At 43.4% G+C, this 16686-nt stretch overlaps 1 protein-coding gene across 1 annotated transcript in view; it reads left to right on the top strand.

Moving 5' to 3' along the window:
* LOC122809304 (vacuolar fusion protein MON1 homolog B-like) overlaps window positions 1-16686 on the top strand; it is a 466888-nt gene that overhangs the window by 316302 nt on the left and 133900 nt on the right. Inside the window, exon 5 of the mRNA XM_044080694.1 lies at window positions 7694-7841. Within this exon, the coding sequence (XP_043936629.1) occupies window positions 7694-7841 (148 nt within the window). The remainder of the gene's footprint in view (window positions 1-7693; window positions 7842-16686) is intronic.

Raw genomic sequence — 16686 nt, 5'->3', positions numbered from 1 at the left:
TTATTTTGGTAGAAAATTCAATTACCCCCATGCCGTCAGAGCAACCGACAACCGGGATACATAAGAAGTGCAAAGATAAGGACAGGCAGCCGAGACCCAAACCTGACGACAAGGCCTCTGCTAGGCTAGTCGCCAGTTCTCCTGTTTTCAGCGAGGCACCTTCGCAGCCCCTGATGACCGCTGAATTAGTACCACAGGCTGCCTCCGACTACCAAGTGGAGATGGCTGGGCCTCCGGATACTATACCTTTAGGCCCTACCGACACCATTCCTGAAGAGGAACCCGGTAGAGTTGAATGACCCTCAGCTGCAGAAGGTGTCTTCAGACCAACTACAGTAACTATAAATGCTAAGTCTAAAGCTCCTTTAAAGTAAAGAAGCCAGTACAGCATTCTCCAGTACAGGCCCCCATGCCTAAGAAACAGTTGCTCAAAATGGCCAAAGACTTAATTACCCTGATCAGGGGTTCCCATCCCCCTCCTGATAAAAGGCCTAGACAGGAGGAAGACTGATGTTCTTCATTCCACATTGCTGCAGTCCTAACTATTGTCCAGGGGTCCGTCCAGGTCCAGTAAGGCCAAAAAGAGAAGTATACAGCGAGTCAGGGCGATTAGACTGACGTGAGTGGTACTAGTCGCAGCATGGCGACCGACGTCAGCATTCGATCACTTTGTTTGGTCATGGGCAGAGGCAGAAGCAGTGTGGGTTTTGGCGGTCGCGGCGTCTGAAATTTTCTGAAGTCGGAGTTTCAGACCGAATCAAAGTTGGCTAAGTACCCCGTTGGGGAACATTTTGGTTTTTTCTTGCCTCTTCTTCCAAAGGTGCTCTTAAAGGTCAGACAAGACAAGCCAAGGATGATTTTAATAGCTCCAGATTGGCCTCGGCAACACTGGTACCCACTACTAAAGGAGTCTGATAAAGCCTCCTCATGGCTTTACCTTTGATTCCACATCTGTTATCTCAGAAAAGACGGGTCATCTGCTCAATGTCAAGCTTCACTCTTCATCTAACAGCCTGGCATATTCTGTGTTGAAACACAGCAGGTCTCAACTTCCTCAACAAGTTTTAAATGTGATTATGGATTGGAGTACAGCAAAATTTAGATTTCTGAGCCTAATTGTGGTGTGGCTCTTCAATATCTTACTGAGCAATTGGACAAAGGTTTTCTCTACTCTTCCATGGGATTTAATGCGCAGCAATTTTCAGCTCACTATGATTGCTTGACCCACCGTGTTTTGCATCCTTTTCAACTGAAACTTCTTAGAGGGGCAAGAATATAAGACCCCCGTGGGGCTCCTACTCCTGCTTGGGATCTCAAAGCGGGTGTTGGGTTTTGTACTCTACAACCTTTTTAGGCCTGCGGCCTTACTGCGTACGTGGAAATACTTCACTTGGGAAAGACTTTTTCTGTTGGCCTTCGCTTCTGCAAGAAGGGTGTCTGAGTTGCAGGCCCTTATGGCAGTAGAGCCCTTTTGATTTTCCATAAGGATAGGGTATTCATTATTACTAATCCTTCCTTTATGCCTAAAGTGGTTTCTAGTGTGGCTTTAAACCAAACTATTCATTTGCCTACTTTTTATGCAGACCCCAAAATAAAGGGAAAAGATTTTGCACACACTTAGATGTACACAGGCAATTATGCTATTATTTAAGCAGGACTAAGGATTTTAGGCAGTCTCCGCAGTTGTTTGTTTCTTTTGCTTTGAGTTCAAGAGGCAAGCCTGTGTCAAAACAAACTATTTCTAGGTGGATTGGGTTTTGCATTGCATTTTGTTATTCCCATCATGGCAAGGAGATTCCAGCTGGGATTAGGCCTCATTCCACTAGGGCTACTGCCACTTCAACAGCATTTCTAAGGGGGGTGGCAACTAAGGATATTCTGGAGGCAGCTACTTGGAGTTCAGTGCATACTTTCTCTAAGCATTATCACCTTCCTCTCTACTCTAAGTCTAGGGCTGGTTTTGCCACAGCTATTTTGCAAGGCATGTTGTCAGCTCCTGCTTCTTTATGATTTGCCAGCCTCCCTTACCTCTGCTGGGATTCTACCCAATAGTTAGGACTGCAGCAATGTGGAATGAAGAACATAGTACAGTTTTGTACCTACCATAAATGTAGATGTTCGAGGATCCACATTGCTGCAGTCAATTACCCTCCCTCCTTCCCTCTGTGTTTAGGGGTGGTTGTGTAGGTGAGGTTATATGCTGATAATTTTGTATATATTGTACATATTTTTGGTGCAGGTATATTGGGCCTTGTCTTTTAGGGTCTTCTGACATCTGGGGCAAGAAAAGACTGAGGATATGGCGTCGGTCATGCATTGTGGTACCCTGGCGTATTAGTACCCTGGCGTCAGTCTAATCGCGCCTGACCCGGCGCCCATATATTTTGGTATATTGGACGACTGGACGGCGGACTACCCAATAGTTAGGACTGCAGCAATGTGGATCCTCGAACATCTACATTTATGGTAGGTACAAAACTGTACTTTTCATCTGACCAGGTTTCCATTTCCTCGGATTCTTCTGAAGAACAGGAATACTCCTTTTCCCCCATATGAGGATTCTGATGCTGAAGAATCAATCCCTTCAGGTCCCCCCCCCAGAGGACTACTCTTTTGGGGAAACCTTGCATACCACGAGGGAACATTTCCACTGGGAGGGCCAGGATTACTCTGAAGCCAAGAAAAGGCTCAGAGTTCCTTTTATTGCCTCAGCACAGACCCCTTGCTATTCCACCAGTATTAGACATTGTGGATGATGTTTATTCAGAATCTAGTTTGAATCCTGATTCTTTACCTCCAGCCCCAGTCAAACCAGACAAATACTACAGAGTCCCCGACTCTCACAAATTTCTATACAACAGCCTTGTTGCTGACCCAGAAACCATTTCCCAGGGTCCCAAAGGGGTTAAGGCCTCTACTCTAAAAATCCAGTTCCCTCTGAAAGGGATTCTAGAGCATTAGACAGATGGGGAAAGAAAGTATACACTTCAGCTACTGTAGCCATGATGGCCTTAAATTGCCAGTTTCACATGCTGAAATATCAGCAATATTTGATGTCTCAGTTAAAGCAAAAAATGCTTCCAAATTCAGAGCAGCCTGACTACAAGGAAATGCAGGCTTTATTGCATGCAGCAGAACAAGTGGGAAAACATACTTTGCAATGTGGATTTGATTCATTAGAAGCTTCTTGTAGAGCAGCAGTAACAAGGTCTGTCATTCGTAGGCATGCTTGGTTAAAAGAACAAAATTTACCTGATCATGTTAAAGCAAAGTTATTGGATGCACCTTTACAGCAGGATGCGTTATTTGGAGTCAAAGCAGAAGAGGTTTTAAAGAAAATGGAGGATAATGCAAAATCTATGCATATGGTCAAGGATTTCATACAGGTGCAGCCCCCTCATTTTAGCAGAAATTGGCCAACCAAAAATTGGTCCTTTCCAACTTCAGACAGACCTCAGAGGGGCAGATACAGGCGCCCAAGGGGCAGAGGCCAGCCGCAAGGCTCTTACAAACCTAGTCAATGGGGTACCTCAACCCAGAAAGGAGGGGAAGACAGGCCGCAAACTTACAGAAAACAAGTCACAATGACTTCCCCCTCCGGCTGCCAAGCATCTCTTGGCAGCTCCCTTGGGAGGAAAACTAGCATTTTTTGCAAGCAATTGGCACATCACCCAAGACAAATGGGTTCTAAATATTGTATCTCAAGGTTACAGGTTCCACTTTCACACTTTACCAAGGCTAAAAGGAATGCCAAACCTGCCACCAAATCAATGGGCAGAGGCTCAAAAACAAGTTACAGCACTCATGGACATGAGAGTTATTCAAGAGGTTCCAATACGGGAGCAAGGACAAGGATTTTACTCAAGACTCTTTCTGGTCCCCTGAAAGGACAAAGCCTGGAGGCCCAGTCTGGACCTTTCTACTCTAAATACTCACCTGGAAGTTCCCAAATTCAAAATGTTGACACTAGAGCAACTTCTTCCCATGCTGGGCAAGAAGGCTTTGCTAGTAACCTTGGACCTCAAGGAGGCATACCTGCATGTCCCTAGCAGACAAAATTGCAGAAGATACCTCAGATTCTTAGCAGGTTCAACGCATTGCCAATTCTCTGCACTGCCCTTTGGCTTATATACTGAGCCCAGGATCTTCACAAAATGCCTGGCACCAATAATTGCTTATTGCAGACAGAGGGATTCAAATATACCCATACTTGGGCGACAAGCAGACAGCAAGGACATTCTTCTAAAACATCTGTAATTTGTAAAAAAAACAACCTACTAAGTTGCCTAGGGTACACAGTAAAAGGGTACTCAGTAAACGAAAAGAAGTCAAAACTAGTGCCCTCGAGGTAATATTCCTGGGTGCCAGCTTAAATACAGCGGCCCAGATGGCTTATCTCATGCCAGACAAGGACAACTGACTCAATATTTTCAATTGATGGCAACAAAAACCCAACTCCCTGCAAGAATCTGCAGGCCTTGGGGTTCATGGCATCTTGCATTCTACTAATTCCATATGCCAGACTGCATATGAGGAAGTTGCAATGGTATCTGAAAAGCATATGGACTCAGCACAGCCACAGTTTGGAAGCAATAATACCACTCATTCCCTGCCTTGAACAGGAGTTTCTATGGTGGGCACAGGCATGTCACCACAACAAGGGACAGCCTTTCACCTTACCCACAGCCAGGCAGACAATAACAGATGCATCGAATTACGCCTGGGGAGCACACCTGGCAGGACAGTGTATTCAGGGCGAGTGGACCACAGACCAAATGCATTTCCACATCAATCAAAAAGAGATGCTAGCTGTACAAAATGCCCTAACAGCTTTCAAGGACCTTCTACATCCAGGACAATTGCTACTAAAGACGGACAACACCACAGTGATGTGATACATAAACAAACAAGGGGGCACACATTCCTACCCCCTATGCAGGCAACCAATGACTTTGTGGAATACAGCACTGGCCTATCAAGTTCAACTGCAAGCACAATTCCTGCCAGGAAAGAAAAATACACTGGCAGACGACCTAAGCAGAAATCTCATGGATCCTCACGAGTGGAAACTAAATCCACAAGTATGCACAATGATAACTCAAAATGAGGGAGCCCAGACATGGATCTTTTTGCCTCCCCCCTAAACTACCAACTACAAAAATTTTGCGCAAGGACATACCACACACTAGCATGGAAAGTGGATGCCCTATCATTTAGTTGGAAAACACTAAAAGTTTATGCCTTCCCTCCACTGCCTCTTCTGGCAAAGGTACTCCTGAAAGCCAGACTAGAGAGGCCACAAATGATCCTCATTGCTCCGGACTGGCCATGGCAGCACTGGTATCCAATATTAAGGAACATGGCTCAAGGCCCACCATGGATTTTACCTCAAATTCCTCATCTTCTGACTCATCCTGCACAGCCAGCTCAAAACCTTAAATCTGGCTGCATGGCAGATTACTTAAACAACTAGTCAACACTCCTTTCTAAAGCTGTTATGGATGTTGTTTTGGAGGCCAGGAGACCCAGCAGCAGGAAAACTTACTCAGAAAAATGGAAAAGATTCTGCGCCTGGAACCAGGCTCAAGGCCTAAACCCTCTTGTCCCAAATATTCCTCTGCTATTACAATATTTAACTGAGATGCTGGACAAAGGCCTTTCCTTTTCATTTTATTAAGATCCACGCTTCAGCTATTTCAGCTCATTACAACACGGATCCTCTATTTTTTCACATCATTACTAAGACAATACCTCAGAGGGGCTAAGAACATAAGACCGCCCCGGAGAGCACCAACACCAACTTGGGACCTCAATTTTGTTTTGGAAAAACTTACTCTACCACCTTTCGAACCAGCTTTTTCAGCAGAATTAAAATTTTTTCATGGAAAACTGCTCTGCTGCTAGCAATAACTTCAGCACGGAGAGTCTCAGAGTTACAGGCACTAATGGCAGTGGAACCTTTCATCAAGACAGAGTCTCCTTACGAACTAACCCTACCTGTATGCCAAAGGTGGTATCTAGTGTGGCTCTTAACCAAACCATTCATTTGCCCACCTTTTATCCAAACCCCCAGAGTAAAGGGGAGAGGCTTCTACATTCTTTGGACAGTCACAGACAGTTACGTTTCTACTTGGATAAAACCAAAGCTTTCAGAAAATCTGACCAACTGTTTGTATCCTATGCTGCAGGATCACAAGGAAAGGCTATTTCAAAACGGACCATTTCAAAATGGATAGGACACTGTATCCGTTTCTGCTACACACATCATGGGAAAACTGTGCCTGGTAACATTAGGCCCCATTCCACCAGGGCTACAGCCACCTCAGCAGCCTTTCTCAGAGGAGTACCAACCAAGGATATTCTGGAGGCTGCAACTTGGAGTTCTTTGCACACATTTACCAAACATTACCACTTACCTCTATACTCAAACTAGAGCTGGGTTTGCCACTGTAGTTCTGCAGGGCCTCTTAGCCACTCCTAACCCTGTTTTAGTACCAGCCACCCAGCCTCAGCTTTGGGATTCAACCTAAGGGTAGTGACTGCAACAGTGTAACACGGTGAACATAGTACAGTTTTGTACCTACCATAAATGTAAATGTTCGAGTGTATACACTGCTGCAGTCCAGGTTACCCTCCCTCCATCCCCTCTTTCTTAGCTGGGACTTATCTACACCTCCCTTTCTATACAATCTATATGGTGCATTTGCTTATAGCTGAAGCTATTGATTTTTATTTATTATGTATGTTTATTTAGCATTATGTATTGCCTTCCTATTTGGGGGCACCTGACATCTGGGGCAAGAAAAACTGAAGAAAATGGCGTCGGCTGAATCTTTTATACCCCTGTCGCACTGACGTAAAGGAAGAAGCGACCGCAACAGACGCCGGACCAAGACTTTGGAACTCAGGCCGACTGCGGGACCGCCTGACTGCAGATAACCCAAGTGTAATGACTGCAGCAGTGTATACACTCGAACATCTACATTTATGGTAGGTACAAAACTGTACTTTCTGCTACACCATCTGCTTCCTTTGAGGCATACAGAAAATGTTCTGCACAGTTTGTATACGAAGCTGCTGTTTGGCAGAAAGTGACACATTGCAAACGGAGTTATTGGTTCCATGGTAGAACATTTTTTTTAGGTTGCTTTAACATTTTTCCAACTCACATGAGTTTTCCTTTCTGTCATGTTAATGAAGTAATGCTTCTTTGAACAGCATAAAACAGTTTAAAGTGCCTCTTTTTAGTGGGTCTTACAGGGAGGAATATTAGCGGAAACCTTTGCTCTGCTTCTACTACAGCTCTAGTTGTGGAACCCATGTCTATTGCATATCCGGTTCAGCTTCACTGTTTGGTTGAGTTTAGGCTGTAATCTGTGCACCACTCTTCATAGCTGGAGGATGTGTATTCTGTTCTGTTATTACCCTTTGAAGACAAAGTTTAAAACTTTGCTAGGAAAACTGATTTTGTATAAAACTGCCATTAAAGAAAAGAACAGCAACTGGTTATGCATTGCACAAGACAATTGAAGGCTTAAAATGAGATTTCTGATGTTGCTTGAAAAATGTGACTGCTGTCGGTGTAAGAACATAAAATTTAGCCTTAAGTTAGTTTTTGACTTGTACAATAATTACTTGTTCAACTGCCCCCCCAACACATTTTCTCAGTTTGTGCCTTTGTATTTCATTTCAGTCCTGAAGTAGAAGCTCCTTACTGCAGTGAAGAAGAGAAGGTGAGGCTTTTTGACCTGTATCGTTATCTGCATAGTCGAATCCATAGCACTACACGTCCTTTGAGGCTTATATATCATGTGGCAGAGAAGGAAACTCTCCTGGCTTGGGTAAGTCTTACAGCAAATGTTGTGAAGCAAAGTCCTTGTGTATTGCTGGAAGAATATGGTAGTTGGATGAGTGCTTAAATATGTAATTCTAGGAAACATCTTTTCCTTGTATTTTATGTGTGAAGCCCATTTATTTATCTAGTTCTTTTTTCTTTTGTTGTGGAATTAACACTTGAGTATGCCTTTTTTATTTTATGAACATTCTCTGAATTGAAATGCCTTATTGAGGGGTGAGCTGCAGTAGAGTACACTTGTGGGGTTTGTTTCTAGAGGCTTTTTCAGAAGTTGACATTTTTTCTTGGTCTATGCTCTTCTCTTCTTGGAATACACTCACTGCTATAAACACATGCTAGGGTGGTCTCTACACTGTTATAAGGGATTGTACCAGGAGATCTTGGGTTTCCTAAATTGTTATATGTTGGCTTCTTGGGTTTAGTATGGCAGTGGTTTTGCCTCATACCTTTCCAGCTGTACTTAGAGGGATGTGTCTGTAATTAACAGTACTGTGCTGTTCTGTCTGACAGGAATTCAGTTTTGGGTCCACTTTTTTTCTCTGTATACATGCTGCCACTTGGAGGCATTATTTAAAGGAGAGGGTTAAACTGCCATCACTATGCTAACAGACAGCTGTGCCTCTCCCTCCCTCAAGGTTCTATATCTGCGTTAAACCAACTGTCCTCAGACTTGGAATGCATCCATGACTGGGTGATCAGTAATTGGTTGAAACGCAACCCCTATAAGACCATTGCCATGGTTATTCATGCCACCATTTGTAATTTTCCTACAGCTTTTTTGAACCTGGGTGTGATCTGTAGTTATGACCAACTGGAATCCTTGTTGAAGGTGTAGAAATTGTGGGAGGGGGGAGGGGGCTTTGATTTTGTCTCACCCTTGTGGTCAAGTTGTCTGTGAAGTCCTGCTGTTATATTCCTGAGGAATAGCTCCTAATGAAACACTTCATTCCTTCAGTTTATTTACCTTTGATTTTTCATGCATTTGTCTTTTCTTGTCCAGGCAGTTGTAATGCCATGTACTTGTGGCTTCTGGACACTGAGCTTAACCATCAAATTCTGTAGGCTGGCTACTTACTGGGCCATCTCAATACTCTTATTATGCTAGTAAGGCAGAGACCACAATGGTTTCTCATTTGGTGGTGTTCTATATCCAGAGTTCTTGCCTTAGTTTGTCTTGCCCTAAACAACATATGTACCCCTATTTCAGGAATCTCTTAACTGGTATCAGAGGATCTGATGTCATTTTCATTCATTCCTCAACCTGTGAGTTTCGGATCTGACTCAGCTGCTTTACAAGAGTAGGATTCGAAGCTTGAGCTCCTCCTGGTTAAACAGTATGATTCCCTGGAGATACTTCAGGTGAAATTAACTGTTGGTAGGACACCTGTTCAAGTCATAGACAGCTACAGGACCCCCTCCATAAGTCAGGGCACCCACTCTGCCTGTTTGGATCTACTTGGGTCTGTCGAGATGCATCTGAACAGCATGGTTTTGGGTGACTTTACCTATCCATTGACTGGGTAAATTAGTCTTGCTCTTACTCACTTGCCCAAAGGTTTCTTGACTTTAACTCCAATGCACTGGACCAGCTAGTTGACACCCCCACAAGGGGTGCCAACATCCTGGATCTGGTGCTTACCATTATGAAGGACCACTGTAGTACCCCCACTGTGAGGTCTTCCCTAGTGAGATCTGACCACAGATCAATATCATTCAAAGTAACTATCACATTTTAACCCCCAGCAGCAACTAAACTTAAAAAAAAAAAAAAAAAGTCTCCAAAGCAGATTATAACCTTTTACAGGATGCTATAAATAGCTTTACTGCATCCCCCCCCCGATGGAACTGGCTACTATGCTGAGTTCTACACCAGTGATTTATACAAATACCTGTATAACCGCATTGACTCAACCATACCTGATGGGACCAAAACAAGTTCTTCAAAGAAGAGCAAACCTGCCTGGTGGACAGCTGCCATTAACAGGCTTTACAATAAGAGGAGGAAGTTGCTGTCTGAGTAAGAGGGAGTGAGCCCTAAACTGGAAACACTCCCTCTTCAGCATAAACAAGCAAGACTTCTTGTGAAGTCCTCCAAAACGAACTAATATCCATATTAGCTTCCTCAAGGACAACCACAGAAGGCGACATAACGAGCAGCGGACCAAGACTTTGGAACTCAGGCCGACTGCGGGACCGCCTGACTGCAGATAACCCAAGTGTAATGACTGCAGCAGTGTATACACTCGAACATCTACATTTATGGTAGGTACAAAACTGTACTTTCTGCTACACCATCTGCTTCCTTTGAGGCATACAGAAAATGTTCTGCACAGTTTGTATACGAAGCTGCTGTTTGGCAGAAAGTGACACATTGCAAACGGAGTTATTGGTTCCATGGTAGAACCTTTTTTTTAGGTTGCTTTAACATTTTTCCAACTCACATGAGTTTTCCTTTGTCATGTTAATGAAGTAATGCTTCTTTGAACAGCATAAAACAGTTTAAAGTGCCTCTTTTTAGTGGGTCTTACAGGGAGGAATATTAGCGGAAACCTTTGCTCTGCTTCTACTACAGCTGTAGTTGTGGAACCCATGTCTATTGCATATCCGGTTCAGCTTCACTGTTTGGTTGAGTTTAGGCTGTAATCTGTGCACCACTCTTCATAGCTGGAGGATGTGTATTCTGTTCTGTTATTACCCTTTGAAGACAAAGTTTAAAACTTTGCTAGGAAAACTGATTTTGTATAAAACTGCCATTAAAGAAAAGAACAGCAACTGGTTATGCATTGCACAAGACAATTGAAGGCTTAAAATGAGATTTCTGATGTTGCTTGAAAAATGTGGACTGCTGTCAGTGTAAGAACATAAAATTTAGCCTTAAGTTAGTTTTTGACTTGTACAATAATTACTTGTTCAACTGCCCCCCCAACGCACATTTTTCTCAGTTTGTGCCTTTGTATTTCATTTCAGTCCTGAAGTAGAAGCTCCTTACTGCAGTGAAGAAGAGAAGGTGAGGCTTTTTGACCTGTATCGTTATCTGCATAGTCGAATCCATAGCACTACACGTCCTTTGAGGCTTATATATCATGTGGCAGAGAAGGAAACTCTCCTGGCTTGGGTAAGTCTTACAGCAAATGTTGTGAAGCAAAGTCCTTGTGTATTGCTGGAAGAATATGGTAGTTGGATGAGTGCTTAAATATGTAATTCTAGGAAACATCTTTTCCTTGTATTTTATGTGTGAAGCCCATTTATTTATCTAGTTCTTTTTTCTTTTGTTGTGGAATTAACACTTGAGTATGCCTTTTTTATTTTATGAACATTCTCTGAATTGAAATGCCTTATTGAGGGGTGAGCTGCAGTAGAGTACACTTGTGGGGTTTGTTTCTAGAGGCTTTTTCAGAAGTTGACATTTTTTCTTGGTCTATGCTCTTCTCTTCTTGGAATACACTCACTGCTATCAACACATGCTAGGGTGGTCTCTACACTGTTATAAGGGATTGTACCAGGAGATCTTGGGTTTCCTAAATTGTTATATGTTGGCTTCTTTGGTTTAGTATGGCAGTGGTTTTGCCTCATACCTTTCCAGCTGTACTTAGAGGGATGTGTCTGTAATTAACAGTACTGTGCTGTTCTGTCTGACAGGATTCAGTTTTGGGTCCACTTTTTTCTCTGTATACATGCTGCCACTTGGAGGCATTATTTAAAGGAGAGGGTTAAACTGCCATCACTATGCTAACAGACAGCTGTGCCTCTCCCTCCCTCAAGGTTCTATATCTGCGTTAAACCAACTGTCCTCAGACTTGGAATGCATCCATGACTGGGTGATCAGTAATCGGTTGAAACGCAACCCCTATAAGACCATTGCCATGGTTATTCATGCCACCATTTGTAATTTTCCTACAGCTTTTTTGAACCTGGGTGTGATCTGTAGTTATGACCAACTGGAATCCTTGTTGAAGGTGTAGAAATTGTGGGAGGGGGGAGGGGGCTTTGATTTTGTCTCACCCTTGTGGTCAAGTTGTCTGTGAAGTCCTGCTGTTATATTCCTGAGGAATAGCTCCTAATGAAACACTTCATTCCTTCAGTTTATTTACCTTTGATTTTTCATGCATTTGTCTTTTCTTGTCCAGGCAGTTGTAATGCCATGTACTTGTGGCTTCTGGACACTGAGCTTAACCATCAAATTCTGTAGGCTGGCTACTTACTGGGCCATCTCAATACTCTTATTATGCTAGTAAGGCAGAGACCACAATGGTTTCTCATTTGGTGGTGTTCTATATCCAGAGTTCTTGCCTTAGTTTGTCTTGCCCTAAACAACATATGTACCCCTATTTCAGGGATCTCTTAACTTGTATCAGAGGATCTGATGTCATTTTCATTCATTCCTCAACCTGTGAGTTTCGGATCTGACTCAGCTGCTTTACAAGAGTAGGATTCGAAGCTTGAGCTCCTCCTGGTTAAACAGTATGATTCCCTGGAGATACTTCAGGTGAAATTAACTGTTGGTAGGACACCTGTTCAAGTCATAGACAGCTACAGGACCCCCTCCATGAGTCAGGGCACCCACTCTGCCTGTTTGGATCTACTTGGGTCTGTCGAGATGCATCTGAACAGCATGGTTTTGGGTGACTTTAACTACCTATCCATTGACTGGGTAAATTATTCTTGCTCTTACTCACTTGCCCAAAGGTTTCTTGACTTTAACTCCAATGCACTGGACCAGCTAGTTGACACCCCCACAAGGGGTGCCAACATCCTGGATCTGGTGCTTACCATTATGAAGGACCACTGTAGTACCCCCACTGTGAGGTCTTCCCTAGTGAGATCTGACCACAGATCAATATCATTCAAAGTAACTATCACATTTTAACCCCCAGCAGCAACTAAACTTAAAAAAAAAAAAAAAAAAAAAAAAGTCTCCAAAGCAGATTATAACCTTTTACAGGATGCTATAAATAGCTTTACTGCACCCCCCCCCCCCCCGATGGAACTGGCTACTATGCTGAGTTCTACACCAGTGATTTATACAAATACCTGTATAACCGCATTGACTCAACCATACCTGATGGGACCAAAACAAGTTCTTCAAAGAAGAGCAAACCTGCCTGGTGGACAGCTGCCATTAACAGGCTTTACAATAAGAGGAGGAAGTTGCTGTCTGAGTAAGAGGGAGTGAGCCCTAAACTGGAAACACTCCCTCTTCAGCATAAACAAGCAAGACTTCTTGTGAAGTCCTCCAAAACGAACTAATATCCATATTAGCTTCCTCAAGGACAACCACAAGGAGTTCTTTAGTTACATTCATAACTTAAAAGGAAAGGCCCAGATATGTGACAAAACTGGTAGTTAATGGTACCACATATACAGAGCCTGTGAACATAGCTAACATGGTAACTTGCAAGTTCTGTGAAAACTTCACCCCCCTGTTCACACCACAAGTACCTCATGACATCCCTACCACCTGTACTGTACCTTGTATCTCTAAAGAGCAGGTCATAATGCCCTCTCTAAGACCAAAAACACAGCATCTGTGGAACCTGATAACATCTCAGGTTGTGTTCTACATAGGCTCAAACAAGAATTAGCAGCACCACTGGGTACTCTTTTTCAGTCATAGTCAAAGCTTTGGCTTTGTCCTAGCTGACTGGAAAATGGCCACAGTTTTCCACTGACCACAGGAAGTACAGACCTATTAGCCTGACTAGCCTTATCTGCAAGGCCATGGAACGAATCATCATGGGCCTTAACGATCTAAGTAATCTCCAAACACTTGACCGTACTTAGTTTGGGTTTGTCAAAGGGAGATCATGCCTGTTAAACCTGGTGGAATTCTTTGAGACGGTCACCAAGGCCCTGAACAAGGGGAAGTCTGTGCATACAGCCTACCTAGACTTAACCAAGGCTTTTGACACTATCCCCAACTCAGGCATCATTGACAAACTCACCCAGCTCTGTATCAATCCTTATATCATTAGATGGGTCACTAACTGGCTCACTGATGGAACTTAGTCAAAATAGGGGAATCCATCTGCAACAGCAGACCTGTAACCATGGTGTTCCACAGGGATCAGTCCTGGGACTTCTACTGTTCAGAATCTATTTCTCTGAATCTATTTCTCTGAAGTACAAGGTAAAACAAAAGGCCTGTGGTTGACAAAATTTGCTGATGAATGTAAACTGGGACCAGTCATAGAATCTCCAAAAGATGTCAACATCCTACAAGAGGGTCTTACACAAACAAATGATTGGTGCCAAATTCATGGCCTTAAGCTCAGTGCAAAACATGTATTATCATCCTTTTCGGTAAGGCCCCTAAGATCAAGCAACAAAAATCAACTCACTGTTATCAAACCCAAAAATTCAGCAGGAGAAGCCATATTTTCATGTACCATATCTAAACTTTGGAACAATCTTCCACCCTCTATAACTACTCTACCTTCCAACAGCCTTTTCAAGATTGCGCTCAAATTCCACTTAATCCAAACCAACACCCCCACCCTTACCCCCCCACCTAGACTCTTAACCCAAGTATACTACTGCCACTACTAACCACAGTCGGAATTAGCTAGTCTTTACATACTTTAAAATCTTGTCTGACAACTTTGTTGCTAATATTATAAACAACAAGAAACTATCTTAACTTGCAACATTTACTGTATATACTGTTGATAATCAATATCTTGTTATTGTATTAAAGCCAACAACCTGTCATGTAGTTTACTATTGCTGCAACTTTGTATCTCTATTCATCATGTACATGATGTGGAGCCTTTCTCCCCGGGCATCTGCTGAAAAAGGTCCTGCGTCCAGTCAATCTCCCGGTAAACAAATGTAAATAAAATAATAGTGACCTGTTCCTGCCCGACTAACTCATCAGTAACAACACCCCAAGTACACACACAGTGGTGAGAGACCTGGGCACACAGGTTGACAGTAAACTTACTTTTGATCACCATGTCTCCACAGTGGTAAGAAGGGCATTCTGTATTGCTCATCTCATAAGCAAGGGTGTTTTATTCAGAAAAAAAGAAGTTGTACCCTCTTTGTACTATTCCCTCATCAAGGCAGTAATTGACTACAGTGCCCCTTTTGGTTTGTACCTTTCCAAGCACATGCAGCAATTGGAGAGACCACTGAGGTTCCTCCCAAGGAAGGTTCAAGATCTTCAGCATATGCTGTGTGTGGATCATCTGAAATCGCCGTCACTTTATTCTGTTTCACAGACTACTCAGAGGCGATCTATGCCTTGCATATAAGGCAGTCTGTGACCCTACTTTATTGGAAATGCTGCATATCCGCAAGTCAAATGGTACACTGCTTACTCCCACTTCATGTCAAACAGAGAATCTCATTGGCCCTCTTCAAAAGCAATCTGGACAATTGGATGGGTAACTGTAAATTCACCTCGGGATTTTCACTTGTGCCCTTCTTGGACAGGGGCAGTTTCTTGCTAATCATTGAAGTAATGGTAGAACCAGGCTAGGCTTGTAAGGGCCCTAGGGCCATTAGCTTAGTAACTTCCTATGATCCTCTCCTACCCATAATACCTCATTCCCCCCCAAATTACTTCAGATCTCGTTTGCTGCTCATTGCAGAAGCCTTGCTGTTTAGTCTCTCTTGAGCTCCGTAACTAATTTTTACTTGAAGGTCCTGTAAGTCTGTCTTTGGCCATTTTGTTCTCTTTTTCCTCTTACCCTGCTAATTCAAAAAAAAAGTTTCTAGTTAGTGTAGTTTCTGTTTCCCATCAGGGTTTCCATCTTCCATACCTCTTTCCCTATCTTTCTTTCTTCCTCTATAAAGACTAGAGCTAAGCTATTTATAATGGCCGATGAAACCTGTTTATCTGGCTTAAAAAAATGCACTTCCTGTGGACACAAGATCCCATTGTCTGGTGCCCACAGGGAGTGCTTTTACTGTCTAGGCTCAGCATACCTAGACATTACGTGTAGCATTTGTGAGGGCTTTCATCCACATGTGCTTACAGATCATAAAAACAAGCTGCTGTTAAAGGGGCTTGCTTCCTTTTCCAGTCTTTTCTTTGCCCTTCACTTCGTGGACTCAAAACCCACTGCTAAGAAAAACAAGGAGGCCTGGGAGCACAGAAAACATTCCCTGGACAGATCTTTTCTTCAACCTCCAAGGTGATAAAAAAGGCTCCAATCCTTGGATACAAAGCCTACTGATCCGACAGTTCCAGACTGTTCTCCTCCACCCCTTGCTCTACTTAACCTCCTCAGAGCCAAGAGTTTTGGTACAGAGATGATTTTTCCAGGAGATCTCACCCAAAAGACTGTCCAGGCTACCATCATCTTCCTCCTCCATCACGTCTTCTCGCAGTTTGTCCAAGCATGTTGTGGATAGATTGAGGCAGTTTCTCCAAGACACAGATCCAGATGGCAGTTTTGCCAGTTCTGTTCCCGATCTGTGAGCAGACATTCACCCTTACATCCTGTAGCTCTTTCTCCATTCTGACCCTGTGCTTTGGAGTTGTTGGATCCGATGGTCTCAAGAACAGAGATGGCGTCGGGGTCAAGTACGTCTGAGCCAAAGCCTCAACATCAAGTCTTGGGGGTTTTCTTCGATTCTTGAGTTTTATAGAGCCATCACCTCCCATCAAAGCCTTTGCGTTCAGTAGCTCGGCTCCGACTCCCCCTTCGGAGTGGAGGGGTTCCAGTGCTCGGGAGAATCTAGTCCGACAATTTTGGCTCCAGAAGAATGGATCTTGGGTTCTCCGAGTCCTTCTGCCTTGAAGGTGGTGGTGTAGTGTGGGTTCTTTCCCAACCCACAGGGATCCCAGGCCTCACACCATCAAAACCACTCCCACCTGCATGGGA

Source organism: Protopterus annectens, chromosome 8.part0 (assembly GCF_019279795.1).
Source record: "Protopterus annectens isolate FY-2018-M chromosome 8.part0, PAN1.0, whole genome shotgun sequence".
Taxonomy (NCBI): Eukaryota; Metazoa; Chordata; order Ceratodontiformes; family Protopteridae; genus Protopterus; species Protopterus annectens.
The sequence above is the reverse complement of the archived record's forward strand: the minus strand, read 5'-3'. Positions and strand labels throughout refer to the sequence as shown.